General features: G+C 38.2%; 2 protein-coding genes across 2 annotated transcripts; both read left to right on the forward strand.

The window, feature by feature from the left end:
- The first annotated feature begins 1,590 nt into the window (after nt 1-1,590).
- Nucleotides 1,591-12,782, forward strand: sugp1 (SURP and G patch domain containing 1). The gene is given in 17 exon segments (XM_037531116.1): nt 1,591-1,681; nt 3,270-3,444; nt 3,566-3,669; nt 4,410-4,634; nt 5,182-5,223; nt 5,226-5,251; nt 5,254-5,306; nt 5,545-5,628; nt 5,986-6,080; nt 6,083-6,128; nt 7,122-7,447; nt 8,465-8,571; nt 8,815-8,992; nt 9,473-9,579; nt 11,024-11,169; nt 11,887-12,016; nt 12,323-12,782. Coding segments are annotated over 17 exon segments (1,890 nt in total). The 5' UTR covers nt 1,591-1,662; the 3' UTR covers nt 12,350-12,782.
- A 1,806-nt stretch (nt 12,783-14,588) lies between these two features.
- mau2 (MAU2 sister chromatid cohesion factor) lies at nt 14,589-26,588 on the forward strand. Its single transcript, XM_017697173.2, has 19 exons — nt 14,589-14,979; nt 15,413-15,430; nt 15,684-15,749; nt 16,448-16,543; nt 16,675-16,769; nt 16,896-16,923; nt 17,261-17,416; nt 18,349-18,495; nt 19,890-19,980; nt 20,525-20,628; nt 20,710-20,787; nt 20,986-21,051; nt 22,459-22,542; nt 22,657-22,706; nt 23,170-23,247; nt 23,443-23,554; nt 23,789-23,879; nt 24,296-24,423; nt 24,804-26,588. Exons 1-19 carry the CDS (start codon nt 14,746-14,748, stop codon nt 24,876-24,878), a joined length of 1,797 nt encoding a protein of 598 aa, XP_017552662.1. The 5' UTR covers nt 14,589-14,745; the 3' UTR covers nt 24,879-26,588.
- The last annotated feature ends 257 nt before the right edge of the window (nt 26,589-26,845 follow it).

Consider the following 26,845-nt stretch of genomic DNA (forward strand, 5'->3'; position numbering starts at 1 on the left):
CACCCCTCATTACTGAATTTCTGGGACCAAAACCACAACACAAGCAGAACAACAGTTCCTCCAGTTTGAATGCTGATAGATGCTGCACTCTTTAAAAACATGGTTCTTTAAGAGTTTTTGGTAAAGAAAACGTTTCTATAAAGAACCGTGACCACTAAAAGTGCCCTTTGTGTGATTACAGGGTTCTTTGCATCATGAAAGGGTTCTTCAGAATGTGCTGTGGCTTGTTCTACATAAAACATTTGGGTGCTATATAGAACCCTTTTCAGAAAGGTTCTATATATAACCATCTACAGCACATTATATATCAATCTGAAGAACCCTTTCATGCTGCAAAGAACCCTTTAATCATGCAAAGGGTTCTTTGAGTGTTCACGGTTCGTCATAGAACCCTTTGCTTTACTAAAGAACCCATGAATTACCATCTTTTTAAAATGTGTACTGTATGGGTTTTCAGCTACGCTACTCAGGGATGGATTATGGTCTTGCGAGGCTCTGGGAACCAGCATCTTTAGAGCCCCTAAGAACTCTAACCATTACACTATATAAATGATTAAATAACCTGAAAAGTGAGATTAAACTCAATCAAAATCAATGACGATATAAAACCTGAGGATGTACAACAGATTGTTGTGTTTTGCATATTCCATGTCTATTCCTTCATCTAATGCTTATATTTGCATTGGATTCTCCCCAGCATTTAAAGGGGAATTTCACCATTTTTCTACATTTCTCAAGAATTCACTCCTCAAATTGCAGTCATGCAGAGTGGTTTGATGTAAAAAAAAATGGTGCATCGTAGAGAAACTTACAGTCTCAGATTTCTTTACAGTGGTGATAGGAACCAGGGGCACCATGTCGATAATGCAAATATGATTATTTTATTTACTAAAACCAACAGTGAACGTACACATGCCTTCTGAGTTTTTATGTGCAGTGTTGATGAAGTTAAAATAGTCTAGTTTTCTTTGGGGACTATTTTGCCTTACAGCGCCCAGCAGATGAATGCATTACAATAAACAGATTAAAATACATTTCAACCATGTCACAAAATTATCATAAAACAGACGTCATGCAGCATATATCCAACCATTACATGTAATAACTCTCTGTGAGGGAGATTTCAGTGGCGTTAAACTCTTCAGACATCTGGTTCCTGAACAGTTCTGACTCAGTAAGTTTCTTAAGAACAGCACTTCACACCAAACCAGTCTGGATGACTGTGTTTACATCTTAACCATTTAAACATGCAGAAAACTGGAAACTTGATGGAGTTTCCCTTTACATTCTGCAGGCGCCTGCTTCTTATCACCACCACTGTAAACAATTCTGGCTCTGTACGTTTCTCTAGAATAGATATTTCACACCAAACCGCTCTGAATTACTGTTTTTACATTTTATTAGTGGAGTTCCCCTTTCTGCCTCCCCTGACTCTGAGGCCCCCAATGTCCCTTGCAATCAGAGGCCCCTGGTCACTGGCCCCACTGACTCAGTCAGGAATCCATCCCTGACTGCTCAATGCAGCATGTCTCAGTTTCCCACTCATCCGTGTGGTAGTTTTACCTCCTGCACTGCAGACGGCGCTATGAACTCCATTTCCACAGCTAAACAGTGTCTTTTAGCGAGTGCTTGAAGTGGCAACTGAGTAAACAGGTGACTGAAATGGAGTCAAACGACGCAGGTAAACGATAGAAATATATCAGACTACCATACTTTAAGTAGTTGATCGGTGAAGTGTCCAGTTTTTTCTGTCTTTGCGTTGCGAACATAAACTGTGGCGATGTTTTGCTAACAATAAGAGGCTAAGTTAGCCAGGCTAGCTAACCTAGCGCGTCAGCTAATGCTACTGGAGGACCAGCAGTAGCAGCCCGCAGCTAGTTATAGACATAAAACACATTACATACATTACACTCCACCTGTTGTCTTATTAATCTGAGCCATAGCTCTAATCATTCATAGTTTTTTCCTGTTTAAACTTCGGCCTAGTAACTGATCAACAGGCCAGCGACCAGCAGAGCTCTAGCTTAGCCAGCTGGCTTGTCTGACTTGATTTTCTCAGGGGAGTTTTCACGGCGGTTAGTTGGTGGTTGGTGCTGTGTAGATAACTAGCTTACGTTATGTCATGTCCTAGTAATGCTGAAATATTGATATTTCACAGTTTTTAAGAAACACGGCGCTTAAGAATTTCAGTCCAGAAGTGCAGCGGATAAACGTTTCTAACTAAATATGCTTTGACTAGGCAGTCAGAGACGTATAACGTTACCACCAGAAATGTTTATCATTCTTACTGTGGGAGATTTAGCGTCGAGAATGAAAAAAGTGTGTAGCAGTCTATATATTGTTTAAAGGAATAGCTCTGTTTATAACCATAAGCTCTATATAGAACCATTTCTTGCTTAAACGCTTATTTGCGTGATGAAATGATTCTTCAGGTTGATGTTTTTATTGTTCTGTGTTGAACCTTTTTGACAATCCTTCTATGTTTTGTTTTGCTATTATTGTTAATCTTTTAACAGTAGAATGTCACTTTTTGGTGCCAACAATGGGTTTAACGGAACTATTGCCTTTACTAACGTACAGAACATTTGAAGACCCATCTTTATTAAACGTGTAGGCAGTTATGTGCTGGTTGCTCTCTCTATCTGAATGAAGTTGGGAAAAGCCATGGCCTTCATAGAGAGAACAGAATCAAGTGTTTCTGGTGGGATCATGTGACCTGGGATTATTTTAAACATTAAGATGAGTCTCTTATTCGGTAGTTTAGACATTTGACCAGAGTTCTCATAGTCATGTGTCAGTTTCTGATATTCTGATGTCATTGTTATTAATCCTATTTAAAGGTCCAGTATTTTATTTTTTTTTTGTGTAAAAAGTACTAAGTTTTAAAATTGTCCATTTTTATTTGAAGCGCTTCATATATGATAGATAGAAACAATCGATTTATTATATCAGATACATTCTTTTTCACTCCAGTATACAGTCCAGCAATTTCTGCTTATATCAGTCACTATCGAACAGAGCCATCTCATTTCGAGACCATTATTGCATTTCCTATAATTTGTGTTTGTTGTAATATTAGTGTTTTTTTATGCAAATAAATGCTTACATGGTAAAATAGGTAGCTTTATAAATCTGTTTTTCCTGAGGTGCCTAAATCTGTTGCATGGTAGTGTGTGCCATGTTACAGAAGGGAAACTTTTTGTTGTGATTTTGAACCTGTTTTACATTTAAGACTAATGTTGATGATGTCTTCTCTTTTTTTTTCCAAGGTCGAGGAGGTTGGAAAAACAACAACAATAATAATAAATTTGCTCAGAAGAGCAAAATCAATGTTATCATGAGGCAGGAGGAGTTAATAGCTCAGAAGAAGCGAGAAATAGAAGCGAAGATGGCAGAGCAAGCCAAACAGAACACATCAACTCCTAGCAAGCCGTTGCCACAAAGGTAACGTACATACAGATAAATAATGATTTTCTTCTTCTTTTGGAACATCACAAACTGACTTACTTGGGTATCAGACTCCTCTGCTGCTTTAAAATAAGACGTCATGTATTATGTTTTTCAGTACTCCAAGTTCACAAGGTTCAACCTCAAACAAGTTTGTGAATGATGGAAGCTTCCTGCAGCAGTTCCTGAAGATGCAGAAGGAGAAATCCAGCACAGATTCAGGTTTAAAACTATGTTCAGACCTGTTGTTTTGACCTTTACTAGCTCAGAGCATTCCACAAACCTTAATTCCAAAAAAGCCAGAACTGTCTGTGGGAGAGAAAGTCATGAGCATTAAGTTGTTTTTTTTTTTGCATAGAGATTTGACAGATGTAGGAGACACTCAAGCCATTTGAACGTTTTTACTTCTTGCTTTGCGAACAAACAGAAAATGGATACTTTGAAAGATGAGACTACACTAAATTCCCAGATTATCAGTTGGTCTGTGTAAGGAGCTGGAGAACGAACTGCCAGCTGTGCAGCGAGTGAACAGAGCTCGTTACTATGACGTAGCATGAAGCTGCGTGTTACAAAACTATAATTTGGTGGCGGGAATTGCTGACGTTAAAACATATTAAATGCCAAGTTTATTTATTTCTTACTTTTTTTTTAACTGTTGTATAAAAGCAATAGAACACTCAAGGTTGTATGTCATCGTGAATATCACACAGCCATGATATTATTTTGCGATAACACACTCCCTGTTCTATTGTTCTATTGCTTAATTTACATATGGTTCCAACTTTTTTTTGGAGTGGAGGTTTGTATTGTTGTCTTCATTCTGCTTTTGTGACCTCAAAGTGATTTCCTGAACAGGGATTTTATTTTTCTGCTTGCATAAAGGTTTGAAGATTTTTTGAAGAAGCTGTCTTCTTAGTTTGAAGAAAAGTGTTTAATGAGTTGAATGATTGTATTTCACACAGGATCTAACAGTGATCCCAAAGGCTCCACACCCTCTTCTCAGAGCCAGAAGAAGAGCATTCTGGTTGGGAAACGTCCCGGCTTGGGTGTTAGCAGCATGCTCAGCCAGTTCAAGAACTACTCACACTCCAAGAAGAGCCCGCTACAGATCCCCCGACCAAGCATCTTCAGCTCCCCGGAGGAGGAGGAGGCGGAGGAGGATGATGCACGATACCTGGAGGTCAAAGGTAGACCAGTAGTTTATTTTATGGCATAATTACTTGTATTCTGTTTAAGAAATGTGCTTATTGTAGTCATTCATCTGCTTTCATATCAACCTTTTGAAAGTATGAAAAGCTGATAAAATGGACAGTGAACGTAGAATTAAGGAAGTGGTCAAATGTTATTCCTGATCTGTGTATATATATATATATATATATGAGAGAGAGAGAGAGAGATAGAGGGGGGGGGGGGGGGGGGGGGGGGGGGGGGGGGATGGATAGTGTGGAATATCATTTTTCAATGAGACCCAATGGCATATAAATAGCTTGTGAGCTCACCAGGAGAGTGTTGCTACCAGTCTTTATTTTAGTGTTGCAGGAGGAATTCTCTAAGATTTGAACTCCTCGATAGCCTGTTGTTTGAGGTTGGGGTGCGCTGGGCTTCACTGCATCTTCTGCTAAAACATGCTGCGTTTTGTGGGTTTCACAGCCCTCTGCTCCCCGTATCCTGTCTTATTAGTACACAGTTATGAGTACTGTGAGTTGTGGCGGAGTACTCATAGCCTGCTTAAAGTTTCCCCCCCAGAGGATGAAGACTTGGTCCTCATCATCGATCGGATGCTTCTTTCGTCGCTGAAGGGGGCGGCCAGATCTTGAGAGGAAAGCTATAGAGGATTACAAAGACAATCCCGTCTTCTCGTAAGTCCCTAAAAGAATAACAGCAGTCAGGTCACATACAGTACTTTTTCTCTTCTTTCACACAAGCTTTTCTGTAAAAGCCCTAAGCTATGTAGTCTTTGGTCCTCATGTGGTTGCTACTATGCATTCTTGAGGGAATGTTTTACTGTTACTTAAATTATGATGTTTAATTCTCTTTGTGACAAGGGGAAGTAAATGTAGCCTGTCTTTTACCTGCTTGAGTAGATTCCTGATTGAGAAGGACCAGCAAGGAGCATCTGTACTTCCGCAAGAGAGTAGCTCAGCTGAGACAAGACAACCATTCAAAAGACTCATCTAAACAGTCTGATGGTATAAGGATACATGTCTGTTTTAACTATTTTTTCACCTTTTTACCAGAGCAAAAGGGGGTTTACTCTGTTCCTGAATTTTTTTTAATTAATACTAAAATACAGCAAGTTAATACAGCTTTCTAATTTAAATAAGGAAATAAATATCCTATATAAGAACGGTTGGGCTGTCGTCAGAACACTGCCTAATTCCCTTGAAACTTCATTCTATGAATTTAGACATTTGCCATGGGTACCTGTTCCTAGTCGCAAACAAATTACCTTCCTCCTGCCCCCTCCCTCTCTTATTCCCCCCACCTGCAGTAGACTGATAAAGATGCAGTTGAGTAGTAGTTTGAGTTGAGTCCCAGTATGATATGTGCTCTAAAGTCTTCTCCTCAGCGGACGAGGATACAAAGAAGGGCGACAGACAAGCTAGCCCGCTTCGTGGCCGACGGAGGGCCAGAGGGGAGGCCATTGCTACCAAGCACAATCACGACAACCCTGCCTTCAGGTAAGGACCTTTCACACTTCCTGCACAGAGATGACTACATCTCTAAATTTTTGCTTTCTTCATCATCACACCACCACTGTATTCAGTACTGTTTGAGATCAAAATGTCACATTTTGGATTTGCTGGCCTGTGTGTGCAACATGTTATTGGTCTTGGGTAGGACTGCATAATTCATTTTATTTTAATCATTATGACAGGAGTTTCCACAGTCAACACATTGTTAAGGCCTATGATGAAAAACGAATCAAATTCCCATTCTGTGCTCATGGTGCAAAAGTAAGGCAGGGCAATATGGTGTTAGTTATTGTAATTGTGATAAATTACATCACAGTCTGCTTTTCTGAGTATATCCTGAATTTTGCCATTACTTTTAGAACTTTTAGAATTTTATTGCAAAGAGAGCATAATATACACACACCTTTTGTACACTGTTCTTCAATGCTCAGGCCCAGCACAGAGCAGGTATTATTTCTCAACACTGTCACACTGACTTGGGGGTGTTATTTTGGTGTGTGTTGCTTTGATAAGAGTAAGACACAGCAGTGCTGTAGGAGTTTTTAAACAACTAGTTCTCACTGCTGGATAGATAGCCCACTAACCAGAAATATCCAGCCAACCTGTGACCACTGATGATAACATAATAATGAATGAAGTAACACAAACTGCGCAGCAACTCACTGTTAAAGAACATAATATGCATATGCTGATGTCGTACAAAAAAAAAATTTTTTGCATAAATTGAAAACTTCCATTATAAATTTTGAATCTTTTTTCCTTCTCCTTTAAAGTTACCATTTGTTGATAAAATGTTTTGTTTCAGCAGCCATTTTAAAAGTCACGCTGATGACAGTTATGGGTCAGATTTTGAGCAAAAAAAATTGAGTGGAATAGAGCATTAATTTGCTGGTCGCATTGAAAAATGGGACAGTTTAGACGGAATAGATTGAATGAATGTATTACTGCAGGATAACTCACTAGCTCTTCTTTCACCAGCTTTCTCTATGATCACCAAAGTCCAGGTCACCGCTTCTATAAGGCCAAAGTGGAGGAGTACCGTCAGTCCAAAAACAGCTCTACAGCTCCCCCTTGTGTTGAGCCCTTCTTGGACTTGAAGGGTGCTGCTTCCTTACCGTCTACAGCATCTTACACCCCCAGCTTAGCCCAAGCAGAATCCCAGAGCCCAGAAACAGCCCCTACGAGCGCTAAGCGGAAGAGGAAAAGTCGCTGGGGAGCTGAGGATGACAAAGTGGAGCTGCCCATCCCTTCGATAGTCATCCCTCAAATGGATAAGTCTGAGCCAGAAACTCCAGCACTATCTGGTACTCTACAATGTTTGCATGTTGTTTATTGAACGGTGTATAGATTTAGGTCTAATAATACTATGTACTTGATTTAGGTACCTTCTCAATTCAGTTGTATAATCATCTAGTATAAAGTTTTCCCCTCTGTTTATTTATTGTACTACAGAAGAGAAGAACGCCTAGGTGATACTGCATTACTTGGCTAAAATATTTGCATGTTATTCATTTTATTGCATTTGTATTTCTTTACAAAATATTAGATAAACTCAGACAGAGGCGGTGGCTGTCTGAGTTTCTACATGTTATAAACGTTTGCCCCTGCATCAGCTATCAGCATACCAGTGAGGTGGTGATAGTGTAATAGTTTAATAGGCCACTAATGAGTTAGATTCTGAAATAACCTAGAATTGTTGGAGAATTTGCTAAAAGTAACAAGTTCAAAATTGTTGAGCTGGAAGGAATGCACAACTGCAGTTACAAGACCCTGTGCAAAGGAAGTGGTTAATTATTACACAGTGGAAAGTTTGTCTGAAAAGTCTTTGCCATCTTTGTGTAGCTAAATTATAAATGCAGATTTTTATAGAGGTGGCGAATCAGACTGTATAATACATTTTTTAAAGCAAATGTCTAATTTTTAAGTGTGAACATAGTCTATCGGAATATTAAAGGGCCTGTATCTCCCTTTTTTTTTGTTTTCTGTTTTTCATATTTGAGGTCTACTTATGTTGTGTGATGTTATATACCAAACACATGATTCATGGTTCATTTTTACATCACCATTTTCCATTACAAGACCATTGTCTTTATCTCTTAGAATTACACAGCCTATTGTGCCTTTAAGACTTAAATATATCTAAGACGTCTAAGATAGGCTGAATAGGTGGATATATGTAAACACATCGTCACAAAAACAGTGAATAACATTTATAAAATGTATAGTAGATTCAGTTTTTCATGATATGGGTCCTATACATACTGGCAATGTTGTAACTGAATTGAACATGTTTGTTTATTGCTGTACTTGATTGATAACAGAGCAAGAGCTGAGGGGACTGGGTTATAAGAAAGGAAAGCCAGTTGGTCTAGTGGGCGTCACAGAACTCTCTGAGGACCAGAAGAGACAGCTCAAAGAGCAGCAGGAAGTATGAATTGTGCTGTTCTATAATGTGTTTTGATTTGGTGCTTTATGCGCTTTATTGTGTTTTTGTAAGTGCACCTGTTCTTGTTGTGCGTGTAAAGAGTGTAAATGAATGTTCTGTTACATTTAAGGGGGAATGGGCATCGTCCTGATTTTTAATATGCATTTAAGGGAAAATATGCATGGTCATTATTGTAAGTTACATCCCTCACTGTCTGGGTGTTGCATGTTTGTGTGATGTTATCAGATGCAGGAAATGTTCGATATGATCATGAAGCACAAGCGGGCAATGCAGGAGATGCAGCTAATGTGGGAAAAGGCAGTGCAAGACCACCAGCATGAGTATGACAGTGATGAAGAGATCGACCCTAGCGTGGGCACTTGGGAACATAGACTTAGAAAGATGGAGATGGAAAAAACAAGAGGTCAGTGATTTCTTTTCTTTTATTCTTGTTTTAGTATACAAACAAGAGGCAAGGAAGGAGAATGCAACTTAAGGTCGGAGGTTTACTGTTATAAATGAAGACTAGTAAGACAGTCCCATTATATGGGTTCCATACTGTTGTCCCATGATTTGCCCAAAAACAGCCCTGCCCCTAAAACTAGTTAAGTAGTTATTATTGTTATACTGTCATTATATATATTGAGTAGTATATATACTATATATAATATAAATTGAATATTGAATGGTGTGATATCACTGTTGTCTGGTGAACAGAAATCATCATGATATAAATGAGTTCATATCACCAAACCCAACTGCAACCAGCAGTGCATCCAGCAGAAAAGCGGAGTAGGGCAGCTCAACATTTTTACAATGACTTTGGCTTTGAGAGAAGTAACAGTTAGTAAAATGGATCCAGTGTTTTTCATTATGTTTTGATTTTTCCTGCCTTCCTGAGCAGAGTGGGCAGAGCAGCTGACTGAAATGGGGAAAGGGAAGCATTTCATTGGTGACTTTCTTCCACCTGATGAGCTGGAGAAGTTCATGGAAACATTTAAGGCTCTGAAGGTAAGAGAATTGTGTGAAAACCTTCCAGTAAATAGAATTTTACAGATTTCCTCAAATTTCTGCACAGTTCAATAGTTGGGATGTAAACAAAGTCATTGAGAGTGATGTGAAATGATTCATTGTAGAGAAAATTACCAGCTTCTTTACTGAGGTGGTAATAGGAACCAGGGGTCTCAATGTCTTTAGTGCAAATAAAGCAATTATTATCCAAAACCACTATTGAACCTGTATGTCTTTTTTATGTGTATTGTTAATAACTATTACTATATAACTATATAGTTATTATATATATATATATATATATATATATATATATATATATATATATATATATATATAATGTGTGTGTGTGTGTGTGTGTGTGTGTGTGTGTGTGTGTGTGTGTGTATATATCATATATATTATATATCTATATATATATATATATATATATATATCTATCTGTGTTTGTGTTGATAGTAATAATGGTAAATAAAAAAAAAAAGGAAATACTTAAATTTTTCTTGTGGGACTGTTTTGCCTTGTAACTCTCCACAGTGGATTAATTGAAACATATTTCAGACTATAAGCATATCTCAAAGCTATTGTGAAACAATATTTTAGAAATCGGGCAACGCTCAAAGCCAAGTTTCTCTATAACAGAGCTTTTCACATGAGATCACTTCAAATTACTTTGTTTACACCTTAGCGATTGAATAATGCAGAGATTTTGTAATTCCTCTTTAAACTCTCCATTATGCAAACTGCCCTTATTTTGCGAATATAATCTTTATCCTGCTACTTAAAACACATTATTGCGAAGAATAATGGTCAAGTTGGAGAATTTAATGACTGTCAAGTTGGAGAATTTTATAATGGTCGAGTTGAAGCAGTCTTCATATCTGCAATATAAAACCACTAGTCATGGTTTTTGGTTTACAACAGTGGAACAGATTATTTCCACCAAATGGTTGAACTCATATGAAGCAGATTACCTGTGGTTGATAGATCCCAGTTTAGAAGAGTTTTCTCAGTATTTTAAACTTTTAAAATAGCTGAATTTAGTCCTCCTGTTAGCATCAGAATATCCTAATGAGGCCACATCAAAAGATATTCTTGAAGTGCAGTAATACATAAATGTGTATCTGCGCATCTTATGTTAGGTTGGTTAAGGCAAGCTGTACAAAATTATTTTTTATATATAGTTTTTATATATAATAGTTTTTTTTACCCTCAAAAATAAACATGCGTAGACAGGCAGTCCATTTACAGCCTTGCTTTCCTCAAAGGATTAACAAATTTTTCTACATTTGAAAATCTTTGAATTTCATGGAAGACTTGGCTAAAATTAGTTTGCTTATTGTATAGTTTGTTTATTTTGACTTCAATGAACAAAACCTCTGTACATCCATTATTGTTTTGGAAATATCTGGGTTGACTTTGATTTGTTTGGTCTGATTTGCAGGAGGGCAGAGATCCAGACTACTCTGAGTATAAGGAGTTTAAGCTGACAGTGGAGAACATTGGCTTCAAGATGCTGATGAAGATGGGCTGGAAGGAAGGCGAGGGTCTGGGCTCAGAAAGCCAGGGCATTAAGAACCCAGTCAACAGGTGAAGATTAGAGTTACTACTAATTAAATTTGCTAATTAAATATTTTTGGTATTATCAATAATACCAAACTGCAATTTCCCCCTGGGATCAATAAAGGAATCTGAATCTGAATAAGTAGGGTATGGCCCCACCAAACAATATAACTATAAAACTCCAGTGCTGCCTTTTAATAAGACAGTTATGAGCACATTATTGTAGTGTTATAGTGATATATTACTAATCTAAGTCTTGGTCTCAGCAGTATTTCTGATTCGTTACTTTCACCATTTTTATTCCTGTGAGCCATGTAGTGTGAAGTGCAATGTAAACCAGAAGCAGCTTCAGTCTCACATGCAGTGTGCTCCAGTGTTAATCGTTAAGGGATTATGTGTAGAATTTTTTTCTAGTTTTAAGTCTTATTGCCACTCGCCTCTAGAACACAGAAAAATACACTCCCATGAATTTTCAGCCTACAAGCAACAGATATAAGCGAAACAGAAACATTCCACTGTACCACCTATACAAGCCTGCAGTAACCTAATAGACTAAATTTAATGACAAACACAAGCTAGCCAAGTCTACTCCATAGATAGTATTAGTATTACTTTTCATATACTTTAATATACTGAACTTTCAAGTACCAACTTGCTTCTGTTTTCTGTTAATGTCAAGAGTTCAAGGTGGCTGACGGATTGATCACTCATTACTTTGCCCATGTGTGCATTTGTGTTTCCCAGAGGGACCACTGCAGTAGATGGTGCAGGGTTTGGGGTGGATCGACCAGCTGAACTGACTAAAAGTGACGATGAGTATGATGCCTTCCGCAAGAGAATGATGCTGGCTTACCGCTTCAGGCCTAATCCTCTGGTCAGTAATGCTCAGTCTTACTTGCATGAATTATTCATATGAGGGCTGAATGACTGGCATTCTATTCTTTATATAGCAAACTGAAAATGAGCTAATACAGTGATGGCCAGCATATCACCACCCAATGTGCTAAATAAACCCTGATTTCTGTAGTTATAGCACAGGAGAAGTAACAGTATTGATATCAAGAGCCATCGTTATATATCGCCATGTGTCAGATGTATTTGATAAGGAATCAGGGCAGATGTTGAGGAGTGGGGTCTTATACTATCTTGACTTGTCCTGTCTCTCCTTTTTTCTTTCCAGAATAATCCAAGAAGGCCATACTACTGAAGGGATTGGTAGTGGTACTATACTGTATTTTTATTGTATTATTGTTATTTCTTGGATGTGCAGTTTAAAAAGCACTCCATGATAACATTGCAAAGTACCAGTACTTTGTCAAAACTTGAAAATGTCTTGTTCTTTTGCTTTAATAGATCTTGCTCAACCAATTGTGTGGGTACATAGTTCCAGCTTTCACATATTCCACCTTTTCTTTAAACATTTACCATACAGCTTCATAGATGCCGTACAAATTCTGATCTTAGCTGGTTGTGCATTTTCCAGACATGTCAACTGAAATTTCACTTTGGCTCTTGAGCTACACTGATTATCTTAACAGTATGCGAACTCATCCACAATTAAGAGTGTTTTCTCTCTTGTTTATCATATATGAAATATGTGCTCTGTAGAGGTCAAATAAAAAATTTCAATGGTTCTCAAATGGCACTGTGTATGTGTACATTCCTCTAAGATCTCATGGATTGCTCTGTCTACTTTCACTGGCATTAGTCCACATGTATTTTAATGGCTTTTATAGGATAGGGCTGCCCAACGCTCCGGGCAAGTGTGTTCACTGCCCCCTAGTGTGTGTGTGTGTTCACTAGTGTGTATGTGGTGTTTCACTTCACGGATGGGTTAAATGTGGAGGTGGAATTTCCCCGGTTGTGGGATCAAAAACGTATCACTTAATCTTAATCTCAACCTAATATGTGGTCCCTGTACTTTAAGGACGAATTTTGATGGGTTTCTTGTCCTGTATAGCACTCTCTGTTGTCCACATTGATATGAGGACCACCTTTTAATGGCTTTTATATATAGTGCCTGTGTGTGTGTGTGTGTGTGTGTGTGTGTGTGTGTGTGTGTGTGTGTGTGTGTGTGTATGTATATATATATATATATATATATATATGTGTGTATATATATATATATATATATATATATATATATATATATATATATATATATATGTATAAGATAGCTTGAACATGGTACAGACACAAAAAAAATTCCAAAATTCTTTAAGGATACTATATATATATATATATATATATATATATATATATATATATATATATATATATATATATATATATATATATATATATATATAAAATCTCCATGTGCTCGCCAGAGGTAGCCTGACTGCCATTGGGTACCGAGATCCGCAGACCCCTTGTGAGACCATATGCTGGTGCGGTTGGCCCTGGGTTCCTGGCTGGAGTGTGTCAGCAGTTCCTGCAAGATGAAAGCATTGAAGCTGTGGACTGGCCCGTCCGTTCACCAGACCTGAATCCGATTGAGCACATCTGGGACATCATGTCTCGCTCCATCCACCAACACCACGTTGCACCACAGACTATCCAGGAGTTGGCGGATGCTTTAGTCCAGGTCTGGGAGGAGATCCCTCAGGAGACCATCCGCCACCTCATCAGGAGCATGCCTAGGCGTTGTAGGGAGGTCATACAGGCACGTGGAGGCCACACACAATACTGAGCCTCATTTTGATTTGTTTTAAGGACATCAAAGTTGGATCAGCCTGTCGTGTGTTTTTCCACTTTAATTTTGTGTGTGACTCCAAATCCAGGCCTCCATTGGTTAAATTTGATTTCCATTGATGATTTTTGTGTGATTTTGTTGTCAGCACGTTCAACTTTGTAAAGAACAGAAGTATTCAATGAGAATATTTCATTCATTCAGAGCTAGGATGTGTTATTTAAGTGTTCCTGAGCAGTGTATATAATGTTTTTGTGCTCACTTTAATGGCTTTGAAGTTTTGGAACATCATTTGCCTCTGCAAAGGTACAACCATATGACCCAAAGTGGAATCGCTCTGAATCCCTGTTTTGGTGTTTTATGCAAAATAGCACTGACATAAAATAATGTACCTGAGTATCATGTTGCAGTATCATCTGAGTGGCCAGAAGCAGGTGTAAAACATAAAAATGTACAAAAGAAGTGGTCCCTATCACTTCAGGACCACTTTTTAATGATTTTATAGTACACTGTAGCCGACACTGACTTGAAGACCACTTCAAGGCTTCAATATTCTATACAATGCACTTTATGTGAAATTGGGGGGCTGTATAAACCAGACTGAAAGGCATCTCTGCCACAAAATGATCCTGTTCTGGATCTGGGGGTCAGTGAAGGGATGTTAACACCGCACCTTATAACACTTTTTTTTGCCACGCCATGTAAAAGGCAGCGGCGTTTAAGGGACTGGAGATAAACTTAAACGTAGCATGTCCATTGCATGTAAAAGCCAGCATGTCCGTGTTGTGTGTGGGACTGAAGGTAAAAAAAATCGTAGCTAACGTCCCTTGAGTCCACACAACAGAGATCTCTTGGTCCGTGCGGCAGCTCCGTTCAGGCCGCGGCTTGTTTTTGTTGTTATTGTCGTCAAAATGGCGACTGGCGCTGAGGCCCCGGAGTCTTGGTACCTCGCCCTGCTCGGTTTCGCCGAACATTTTCGCACGTCGAGCCCACCGAAAATCCGCCTGTGTGTGCACTGTCTTCAGGCTGTGTTTCAGTTTAAACCTCCACAAAGGGTGGAAGCCCGAACCCACCTTCAGCTCGGCTCGGTCTTGTACCACCACACCAAGAACAGCGACCTAGCCCGGAGTCATCTGGAAAAAGCGGTAAGGCCCGTATAGGAAACACCGAGGATGCGTTGGAGAGGCGAACGTACAGGCCTCTGTAGTGGAAACGCCGTTTTAGAAATGTTTAAATTGGTTAGGTAGACATATGTATTACCTAAAGGTTTTGCACTATTCGTGGTTTGTTTTAAATACTTTGGCTACACAAAATAAAGCAGAATGTAGTTGTGTTCTTGGTATAGTATTCAGTATGTAGCCAGAGCGGTAGGTAGCTAGCTTTTCATGAAAGACAGTTGAGAAAATTGTCTTAACCAAGATTGACTTTTCTGCCCTGTTAGTTTTAGCACATTTCAACTGCCAGCTTTCCCGTTGTTTGCCGGTTCTTCACAAAATGTTTCGTTTTTCGGTTTGTGAATGTGCGATTTCTGTGTGGTGGCACGGTATGCTAATAATCTCGCTTTCTCTTCTCTTTCAGTGGTGCATCTCGCAACAAGTATCCTTTCACACGCATACCATGAATAAAATTTCATTTTATTTGGACGAATAACTCCGAAATAAGTGGCTGTATAACCAGTGTATTTGTTTAAACTGTCAGTTAGCTTTCAGTTGTGTTGCCTAAACCGGAATAGTAAGGGATTATGGCTGAACTTTGAAAGTAGTGAGTGGCTTGCATGAGTCAAGTCGTTTTTGAGTTTGAGTGCTATGGAAGATTTGTAGAAAACGATGACCTTAACCAGTGCTATTAGGTCCCACAGTTTGAAGATGTTAAATTCGAGGCTGCCAGTCTCCTCTCTGAGCTCTATTGCCAGCAGGTAAGCATTCAGTTATGTGCATATTTTGTGTTATTCACTGTGAAAGGTGCACCATGTCCAGAAGTATCCAGACCTCTCTTCTAACTAGTGGTTTCAGCTACTTTGAGAAACACCAATTGCTCATACCTGTCTTAAAATGTGTGGTCTGCATAGAAAAGCAACAGCAGTAGAACGCTCTTGAGCAGACACACATGAGCCCAATGTCACTGTGCCCAGCCAAGCATCAGCTGGAGGGTTATGAAGCTCCACAGCCTAAAGTTGGTAACTGGAACTGTGTTCTCTGGAGTGACAGAACTCCATCAAATAACTTTCAGATGAGTCGGAATGGCGTTTGTGGTCCTAATCGTCCAACATCAGTACCTGAGCTCACCTATGCTCTTGTGAATGCAGTCAAATTTCCATAGCAGTGTTCAGGCATCTAGTGTAATGTCTTCACAGAGGAGTAGAGGTCACACCAGTAAAAATAAAAAGGGGGCGCTCCCAGTTAAGGCACTTGATTTTATAAGAACTGTTTGACAAGCAGGTGTCTTCAGACTTTTGCACATAGATTTCAGTTTTGTATTGCTCAGATGTTCCATAAGCTACATCACACTTGAATTCTGATTGTTCAGGTTTCATTTTTGTAAGCCAGTTGTTAAGAGTAAAGAAGTTGGGAGTCATTCCTTGTCATTCTTTGTCCCCCCACCCCCTCTTCATAGAACTTGGTTGATTCTGCTAAGCCTTTACTACGCAAAGCCATCCAGATCTCCCAGCAGACCCCTTATTGGCACTGCAGATTGTTATTCCAACTTGCAGTGAGTGATGACGCATATTCCTTTGTATATTCTGTAGATAGATAATAGTAAATTAAAATGTGAAGCTTTCCCTGAGCATCTGTTTTTTTTTTTTTTTTTTTTTTTTTTGTTTTTTTTCCCCTCCCTTGTAGCAACTGCACACGCTAGAGAAAGACTTGGTGTCTGCTTGTGACCTGTTGGGTGTAGGTGCTGAATATGCCAGAGTCGTGGGATCCGAATATACCAGGTAAGGATATTATACGAAAAAGACATCATATGGATTTTAGAAGAAATTTGATGAAAGAAGTTTGATGTTGGCTGGTCACATTACCAGCTTTGTTATTGTCTCTGATCTCTGCTGTTTTCTCCACAGAGCGCTGTTTCTTCTGAGCAAAGGGATGGTGAGTTTTGTGTTGTGTTTTCTTTTCTTCTCTTCTTCCTTTTTTTAAAAAAAAAAAAAATCCAGAATCCACCCATGCAAGGAGAGTTGTGTTTTTTTTTTTTTTTTGTTTTTTTTTCCTCCACCCATTAAAGAAGAGATTTTTTTATGCTGTTAGCTGCGTGCTTTGTGCATTCTTTCCACAGCAGTTATTTATGTGTTTTTGAAGAAAGACATGTATGTTGACACTCCTGGAGAGATGATGTACATTTTGGATAAGTTTATATTTATAATGCACTTTACTAGCAACAAATGGATGCATTTCATTAAACCTCTGTGTGTATTTTCTGTGTACCTAGTTGCTGCTGATGGAGCGTAAACTGCAGGAAGTCCATCCTTTGCTCACGTTATGTGGGCAGATCGTGGAGAATTGGCAGGGAAACCCAATACAGAAGGAGTCCCTCCGGGTGTTTTTCCTAGTGCTGCAGGTTACGCATTATCTGGATGCTGGACAGGTCAGTGCCTCAACGAAAGCATTGGCTAATATTTTACATGATTAAAGAAGATATGTGATTTAAAGGGGAACTCCGGTTTCTCCCCATTTCTGCATTCATCGCTACATCACAGAAAGCTGTTACGTGAAATGGTTATGAGTGTGCCATGAGACACTGTTTTACTTTTTTTGTTTGTTTTTTGTTATTTTTAAATCCTTTCATGGTGAAGAGGGTAATGTGGGGCATTGCAATGTAAAATATTACCTAAAGAGCACACATTTTGAGATTACCACTATTTTACCATTTTGCAGCATTTCATTTAAAAATACATAATACATATACATAATACATAATACACAGGCTCATTGGTCGATTTGAATAGCATATAAATTGAGTATATTTGTGTTGTAAGCTTTGCTGTCAGCACCACAACAAAAATCAGAGCTGACAAGTTTCTTTACAACGTTAGCATTAAAACACTGAATTACTGATTGAATTATGCAGCAATTTTAAACATTTGATGGAATTTCCTTTTAATAATTGATGCTTGTTGGTGTTCAAATGAAACATAGTGTGTTTTTATTTGCACTGTTATTTTTAATCTATAATATAGAGCCATGTTGTCGCATAGGCTATGATGTTAAGCAGTGCTATCTGCCATGCTGTAATCCAAGGGGGCTCTGTGACTGGCTGAAAGCATTTATAGTCACATGCAGGATCACCTATTTTCCCTTAAGCTTAAGCTCTTGATTTTGCATAGCTTTGGTTTATTTTCTTTATTTTATCAGGAACTGTTTATACATTAATCTTAAGTGTAAAAAGATGTTTAGCACCATTGTTGCAGTTGTGAAAAGTACTTCACTAACTCCTGATTGTGACATTGATGCAAAAAACTAAATAAATACAAACTGCAAAAGTGAATAAAACCTGTACATGCACGTGTGTTCATTCAGGTAAAGAGTGTAAAACCATGCTTGAAGCAGCTTCAGCAATGTATCCAGACCATCTCAACACTTCATGATGATGAAATTCTGCCCAGTAATCCTGCGGACCTTTTTCACTGGCTGCCGAAGGAACATATGTGTGTGCTCGTCTACCTGGTAAGTCTCTGTCTTAAACGCAGTCTGGTTCCATTGACTTACATTAACAGTAGAGTATGTTTTTTATTTCTCCTCTAAAGTTATCATTTTGAAGATGCAAGACTTTCCTCTGACAATAGTGATATAGTAGCTTATAATTCTGTTCACTACTAAAAGTTACCACAAAGTTAGCTAATGTTATGTTTGTCTTTGGAGAACAACTAATCGACTAATGTCAATGAACTGTTAAACTATAGCCTAATTGACGAAGCTGAAGCTGGAATAAGGTGGAGAAACACTTCTCCTTTAACTTTTCCAAAGTGGAAAGCATCCTGCACACTTTCACAAATGAGAAGACTGAGTTGTCGACATATGAACTGTGTGCAGAGTTTGTGAAGTAAAGGACCTTCTCGTTGAAAGTCTTTTATTTTTTTTTTTTTTTTTATTTTTTTTTTTTTTTTTTTTTTAGCACTATCAATTTGAAGAAGGAAAAAAAACAACAACAAAAAGCGTCATGTCCAGTGTGTATAGTATTGATGCATACTTTTTTTATTTTTGTGCCATTTTTTTCACATTGCGTTCATGTGTAACGGCCTTAATGCCATGTTTGATTATTAATCCAGTCAATTATTAACTTGCTTAAACAGTAATACAGTGGGTGTTTATTTGTGTGTGTAACACAACTGTGTGAAATCCCAAAGTTTATTTTTAAACTGTTATGTCATGTTATCTTGGTGAGGACTCTTCAATAACTATACATAACAAATGTTGAGGAAAATCTTTGTCATGTACTTCTGAAGAAGAAAATAAAAATGTTATTGGCAGATACATCAGATTATTCAGTCCTCAAATAACAAAATCAGTGAGTCATAAAAATCCTATTCAGGTGCTACTTTAAACACTGGCAGCTGATGATATAGGTCTGCACTTTCCTTCTCCATAACATCTGCTGCAACAGAGAAATATGACTTTCTTTCTATAAAAAGAGGTGGTCAACCTCTAAATGAGAATGACGAGATGATGAGTTTGTTGCTTGGTAAGATGTTTTCTGTGTGAGTGAAGTTGAATACCTCTGGCAGTCAGTTGCTGGAGTGGCTATACCTAGAAACCTTAGTTTGGGGAATGTTCTTCCTGTACATCAGCTCCTCAAATAGGTTTAGTTCATATTTCATCATTTATGTCCAGATAGATTGTGTATTGGATTTGTTTCCCTTTGAGATGATGTTGATTTTAAATGAAAGTTTCACCTGTTTTTAAAGTTTGAAATGCTCTTACGTTTAGGGTGCAGTTTGTCCAGATACACTTCTTCTGTTCTGACAATCTAAAAATCAGAACGCTGCTCACTAAGAGCTTCTGACTTTCACTTACTGATTCTTTTTGAGCAAATTAACATAAAATTCTGTCTCTGTTTGTAGGTGACCGTCATGCACTCTATGCAGGCTGGCTACCTGGAGAAAGCACAGAAGTACACAGACAAAGCTCTCATGCAACTAGAGAAACTAAAGAGTGAGTTAACATCAAAAAGCACTTAGGCACTATGGTGCATTTTTCTGAAAAAAAAAAAAGGAATTTGGAAAATGAATCAGTATAAAAAGTCTCCACTGACCACTGAAATTTATTTATTTACTTATTTATATTTTGCTGCCAAGGTTAACACTACATTTACACTAGTTTGGCACGGCAATGGACCTGAATTCACCACTCTTGAGCTGGCTGCATGTGGGTGATATGAGGGTGCTCCCAGTTGAAATTTAGTCTTGGTTAATGCTTTTAATTTAACCCAGAAAGTAGTTGGTAGGCCTGTGCCGGGAACAGAGTCCTCTTATTCTGCTAAGAGTAGACGCAATGTTAATCAGAAAAATTGCAACTAGATATGTACCCAAAATAGTTCAGCCCTACGGTGGTGTGAGGATGTCCTAAAATGTTCACCTTGCCAAGAGGTGGCTTTTTGTACAGGTGCTCTACATATGCTCTGCATCTCTCTGGTATGTTTGTCATTACATTGTGATGTGGTAGTCCCATAGCTTTGATTTTGCTTTGTGTTTTCCAGTGTTGGACTGCAGTCCCATCCTCTCTTCATTCCAAGTCATCTTGCTGGAGCACATCATCATGTGTCGTCTGGTTACAGGCCACAAGGCAACGGCACTGCAGGAGGTCTGCTCAATGTTCCACTGTGTTGTGTGGTTTTTTTGCTTGCTTATTTGTTTGATACTAATAGTGTTGTGATTTGAATAGATCTCTCAGGTTTGTCAGCTGTGCCAGCAGTCTCCTCGCCTGTTCTCCAACCACGCTGCTCAGCTCCATACCCTATTAGTGAGTAAACACTTTTCTTGTGTGTAATATTTACAGTGTCTTCTGTTTGATTATTGACATTTAAAAGCCAGTCTAGATTAAGCACCATCATTTTATTCAGTTCAGTCAATGGCTTTTTTGGCCCATAGTTTGAATGGCCATACAGTCCATGTACATTTCTTACAGTTGTGTGAATTTCCCTTCTCTGTATCTTGTCAGGGTTTGTACTGCATTTCAGTGAACTGTATGGACAACGCAGAAGCTCAATTCACTACAGCTTTGCGGGTGAGTGCTTACTGATAGTGTCCTGCACCATTTTCACTGTTTAAATAAACCTATCAGAGGCTTGATATTTAGCTGATGAGCAGATGTGTTGCAGCACTGAACTATTCTGGCACACTTGGTCTGCCCCTCTGGATGCTCCATGTTTTTATTCTACCATATCAAAGCAGCTTATCTCTTTCACTTTTGGTTTGAGCCACAGCAGACACAGAAAAGAAGCTAAAACCCACCTGAGTTTGTACCTACACAACAAGTGACCTAGTTTACATAAGTCATGATTGCTGTAGTCTGATACATTTCACTTTTGAGGTGAGCCACAACAAATACAAAGAGAGATTTATTTTTCTTGTCCTAGATGATGAGTGACACAATGTCTTATATAAAGAAATGTGCTCCTGTATATTAATCTTATTCCATCCTGATCACAGAGGTCAAAAACTGTCAAGTTGTTTCCATTTGTTTTATTTGGAGGTAAAATTTGTCATTCCTTTGAACAATAACCAGTCGTCTTTAGTTAAAGATGAATTATTACCCACCAAGGCTGAAAAACCCATGAAAGAAATGGTTATAAAACAGAGAGGTCTCGTTCTCATTCTGAAATCTGAATGGCTGAGCCATGTTTAAAGTGCACATGTCAGCTGAATTCTGTATCAAAGCACCAAAATTTTAAAAAAGTACTTTTAATAGGTGGGAGGCTAACAAGCGTACGTTATTATGTGACCAAAAAATTAAATGTTGACAAAATGACGAATATACAGCCATCAGCTTCTGAAAGTTCAATGTTCTAAAATTATATTTATCATAATCACTTGGCTTATGTTGAAACAAACATGCCATGCCCTCTGCTGGCTTAGGAACAGTGCCTCAATGGCTCTTGCTGTCACCATCCACCACATCCATCTATAGAATTTTGCACACCCATGCATGATTTCCTCACACTGGCACTTTCTCTCTGAGAACATGGATTAAACAGCTGTCTGTCTTATCGGTTGCAGATGTTTTGTACACCACTGTTAGGTGCATGCTATGTTTTTCATTAGGCCTATCAGGTAGAACTAATAGTTAACAAACAGGTAATGATTTATATCCCTTATTTATGTTGGCGAGTCGAGATAGATCTAGAATGAGAGAGAGAGATGAGGTTGCTGCGTTTAGTAATATATGTGACTCTGCTTGACTACCAAACTATTAAAAGACAATTTGAGCATATAAGTGTTACACCTCTGATGTTTCAAAAATCGTCTAGATCAAGCTTTATTGGACAGCCCATGAACAGTTTTTGGAGGGTCATCCTTAAATGTAAAGCGTAGAGCTTTTGCAAAGTACCTCTGAAGTTCGGCAGTAGGTACAGTAAGTAAAGTTGCTGAGTTATCTCCTCTCTGTCTGTCTTCATCTCCTTTCTCTCTCCAGCTCACTACACACCAGGAGCTGTGGACCTTCATCGTGACCAACCTAGCCAGTGTCTACATCAGAGAGGGCAACCGACACCAAGAGGTCAGTCAACACAGCTTTACTCTGTACATGTCTCATGAGTTTACACCACCTGTAAGCTTTTATAATGTATTAATGAAGAGCTGTTTTGATTTCCTTTCCTTTGCTACTGTACAGCTTTATAGCCTACTAGAGAGGATAAACCCAGACCACAACTTTCCTGTGAGGTAAGCAATTTATTAATTCTTTTCATTGACGCTCATGTTTAAAATGACATTTCACAATCTGAATAAATTTCAGAACAACAAGGGGTAGCCGCACTGTTGATTATAAACCCATGGAGTAATCGCTTTGTTTGAATGGCATTGCCACCTGCAAAAATGAACAGCCAGTTTTATAAATAATGACTTTTAAAGAAATATACATTTTGGTCATTTTGCATTGTTTATAAACAGTGGATTCACTCTCTCTGCTGTTATGTCTTGTAATGGGATTAGAATAGTCATGTTTGAATAATAAAACATCTAGTGAGTGTACTTTTACATAATCAGTGGATCTGCATAAAAACTATGCTACCATAACAAAAACAAGTGGGAACTCTTAGCCCAAACCCTCTGACGTGGAGTGTGTACCTTTTTTTTTTTTTTTTTTTTTTTTTTTTTTTTTTTTTTTTTTTTCCTCTCTCTGCAGTTCTCATTGTCTGCGGGCTGCAGCCTTTTATATTAGAGGACTCCTCTCCTTTTTCCAGGGACGCTACAACGAGGCCAAGTGAGTTTTCATGTTGGATTCTGTGTTGATCTAAATGAGTACAAAGAACAAGTGTCTATTGATCAACTAAAATATGTAGTCTATGCTTTTAGTGTTTAGTTCTTTGTGAGTTCTTTTTGTTCTGCTTTTTGCTGATGGGCAGGAATGTTGGATACACCAAGTCACAACTACATTTTTGTGTGCATGTGTGTTTAGGCGCTTTTTGCGTGAGACTCTAAAGATGTCCAATGCTGAGGATCTGAATCGATTGACCGCATGCTCCCTTGTTCTTCTCGGGCACATATTTTATGTCCTGGGAAACCACAGGGTAAGTTGCTTTAGTCATGAGCATTAAATGTGTGTTTGTTTTCATTCATTCATTCATTCATTTATTTATTTATTTATTTATTATAATTTTCTTATTTCTGGTCACTCTCCTTGGGTCAAGTACACTGCTCAAGGACTAACTCAATACATTTATAGAACACATGAGAAGCATGCAGCATGTTTTGTGCATTGATGTGTTTTAAGGGTTAACATAATCCATGTTGATCCTTTCCAGGAGAGCAACAACATGGTGGTTCCAGCCATGCAACTGGCCAGCAAGATTCCTGACATGTCTGTTCAGCTGTGGTCCTCGGCTCTACTAAAAGGTAAACAACTCAAGCTATCCATCACATTTGATCTCAGATCATACTGTTCCAATACCCTTCAGCACAAATAGATATCCTACAAATAGATATCAGATATGTTTCAGTTATTGCAGTTTATCCAGCACTTTCATATCCTCCAGCTTTGTATACAAACAGTGCAAATTCAAGATAAAATTCTGCTCCTGTGTTAAATCTGGTCAAAACAAGAAAACAAATAGTGATGCTTTCAGCAGAACTACCACCTTTCCTGTCCATGAAAAAGTTTTGATGTCAAGTCAAACTGTACAAAACAATAACATTTAGATTATCATTATCATCGTCGTTAACCGCTTAATCCAGATAGGGTCTCGTTAATGTTTGGGTTATCTTTTGTATTAATATGATTCACCAGAATGCACTTATTTCTTTATGCTTAGATCTGAACAAGGCTTGTGGGAACACGATAGATGCGCATGAGGCGGCTCAGATGCACCAGAACTTCTCCCAGCAGCTCCTGCAGGATCACATAGCTGCCTGCAGCCTGCCTGAACACAACCTCATTAGTGTAAGTGCTTCATATTTATTAAACATGTTTAATAGGGGCTGGGGGGTTTGTGTCGCACAATGACCAAAGTGTGGCAAAAATGTAAGGGTGATTACATTTTTCTGTGACACACACAATAATAACTATTATCTCCTGCTTCTTACAGACACAAAAGTACCAACTGAAAGTTTTTAAATTCTGTGCTACTGAAAAACTTTCTTTGCTTGACCTACAAGTGAAAGCTATTTAACATTGATTTATACCATGCTTTATTATCGCCAGCAGTAACTGCAGTTTTGAAGGGTTGAAAGTATTTCAATTAAGGATTAATCCTGTAAATGTATGTGGAAAATCAGCCTGGGAGTAGAAAGTGCATTGAAGTTGATGTGTTCTTCTTACAGTGGACAGATGGACCTCCACCAGTGCAGATCCAAGCTCAGAATGGACCCACAACCAGTCTGGCCAGCCTGCTTTGAATATTCAACACACGTTTTACACATTGATGAACACACACACACCATCTCACTCACTGTGAGCACACACAAATTGTACATACAGGTCAGCCTCTTCTGAGCCCTCACAAACACTCTCGCACACATACACATATTAAAACTCAAAAGGAGAGAGGACTCCTCTGCCTTTGACCTGCAGATTTTTATTTTATCTTGTATTGTTCAGATTTTAACTTATTCTTATTGAACATGGATGCTGTTGGGGCAGCGGGTTTCTCATTCAGTCTTGGAGAATGGCTGGAGCGTCACTATGGGCACGATTAGTCTAAGTTAGTGCTTATGAACCTCTACACATGGCAAAAAAAAAACCCCAAACAATTGTAATGAGAGGCTTTGAACATATGCATTCTCTGTTAGTTTAGAAAAGACTTCTATATTTTATTTGGCTGATTTGACTACTATGGATGCCTTTGAGACAGCCGTTGGTGAAGCTGCTCCTCTTCATCAGTGAGAACTTCAATTTAGTCTAATTGACCAATTCTGCCAAGTGTGTATGTTCATGTATAAACTCAGCTGGAAGATACTTCCAACAGACCAGTGTTTTGTTTTGTTTTTTTGAAATAATTATTAACATTTTTAAAATGAGTTTAATTCCAATACATTATCCATGACCATAACCAGTTTAAGATGAGACATACTGAGGTGTGTGTTGGGTTTGCATTGAAACAGTAAGGTGACCCAGTGAAGGGAGATGGTTAATTATGCTGTAGCTGGAAACAGGCTGTTTTGGTTAACAGGCCAAATGCTTTACGTTAGTCTAGAGCTGAACTCAGCCTAAACTGTGTGTCCGTTTTGAATTACTTACGTTTTTCAACATAGTCTCTATCTACCACATCTGTCTTAAAGGGGCATTCCACAGATTTTTAAACAATTCTTCCTTATTCATTTGTTGAGATGTAAACAAAGTCGTTCAGAGCGGTTTGATGTGAAATGGTTCATTTTAGAAAGTCTTACTGACTCCTTTTTGCTTTCATGTTTACAATGCAGATATACTCATTCTATTTACTATCCAAAATAACCAGCAAACCTGTCTTCTGAGTTTTATATGTTGATCTTAACAGTTAAGTTGTGCAGGAAGTTTGGAAAATCAGAAGAATTCGCCTTTAAGAAATCATAAAAGCTTGGTTAAGTTGGCAGAATTCCTCTTTAAGGCCTATTAATATGTAATTCATGGATGAAAAAGCATGTAAAGTTTTGATAACAATAGTTCATATTAATGCAGTCTTCGACATAGTGTCTGAAACTGGCAGACTGTGGCACTACATAAAATATTTAATTAAAGCCAACTAACTTTTATCTGCGGTGTTGTCTGGATGTGTAAAAATCAGGCTGAAATTACAGCTTGGTTGCTGTCCAAGCAACTGAATCAAGATAACTGCAGAACAGCTCATTTTGCTTGTGGCAGAGCACAAAACCTTATACATCAAGTAAGCTAATAATAAAAATACAGAGGTTATAGAAAATGCATAGGGGACCATGGTTGAAAGGCTAGGGAATGATTGTACAACATAGCTTTTCAGCATTATTTTAGTTTATTTAGGTGTTTCCCAGTCTGTTCATGTTCAGCCTTTTTTGTTTCAGTGCTTAATTGTAATGTGTAAATTCACTAGTACTAATTGAGGAATGCGTTTTCCCTCTTTTCTTGCACTCGGATTGTTTAAAAAAAAAAAAAAAGACGCATCAGATTTTGTTTGTATCCTTTTTTGTTGTTTCATATTTGGTGATAATAGGCCTTTATACCACCATTTATTTGTCAATAACTTTAAAGTGTTTCCATGTATTTAAAAAATAAAAACCTGCTTATAGTAGAAATGCAGATTTATAATAGAGGCCAGTAATGGAGTTCAACACACTGGCTTCTGTTGTAAGTATATTTTGAGTCAACATCTTTTCAATAATATCATTATTTTCTGAGAAAGAGGAAACGTGTC

This window comes from Pygocentrus nattereri, chromosome 19, assembly GCF_015220715.1.
Source record: "Pygocentrus nattereri isolate fPygNat1 chromosome 19, fPygNat1.pri, whole genome shotgun sequence".
NCBI classification, from domain to species: Eukaryota; Metazoa; Chordata; class Actinopteri; order Characiformes; family Serrasalmidae; genus Pygocentrus; species Pygocentrus nattereri.

Excerpts from the sequence above, each read along its gene's own strand:
- mau2 (XM_017697173.2), top strand. The coding sequence starts at position 14,746 with ATGGCGACTGGCGCTGAGGCCCCGGAGTCTTGGTACCTCGCCCTGCTC. Across the intron at positions 23,248-23,442 it reads GGACGCTACAACGAGGCCAA|GCGCTTTTTGCGTGAGACTC; the intron begins GTGAGTTTTCAT and ends ATGTGTGTTTAG. Across the intron at positions 23,555-23,788 it reads ATGTCCTGGGAAACCACAGG|GAGAGCAACAACATGGTGGT; the intron begins GTAAGTTGCTTT and ends GATCCTTTCCAG.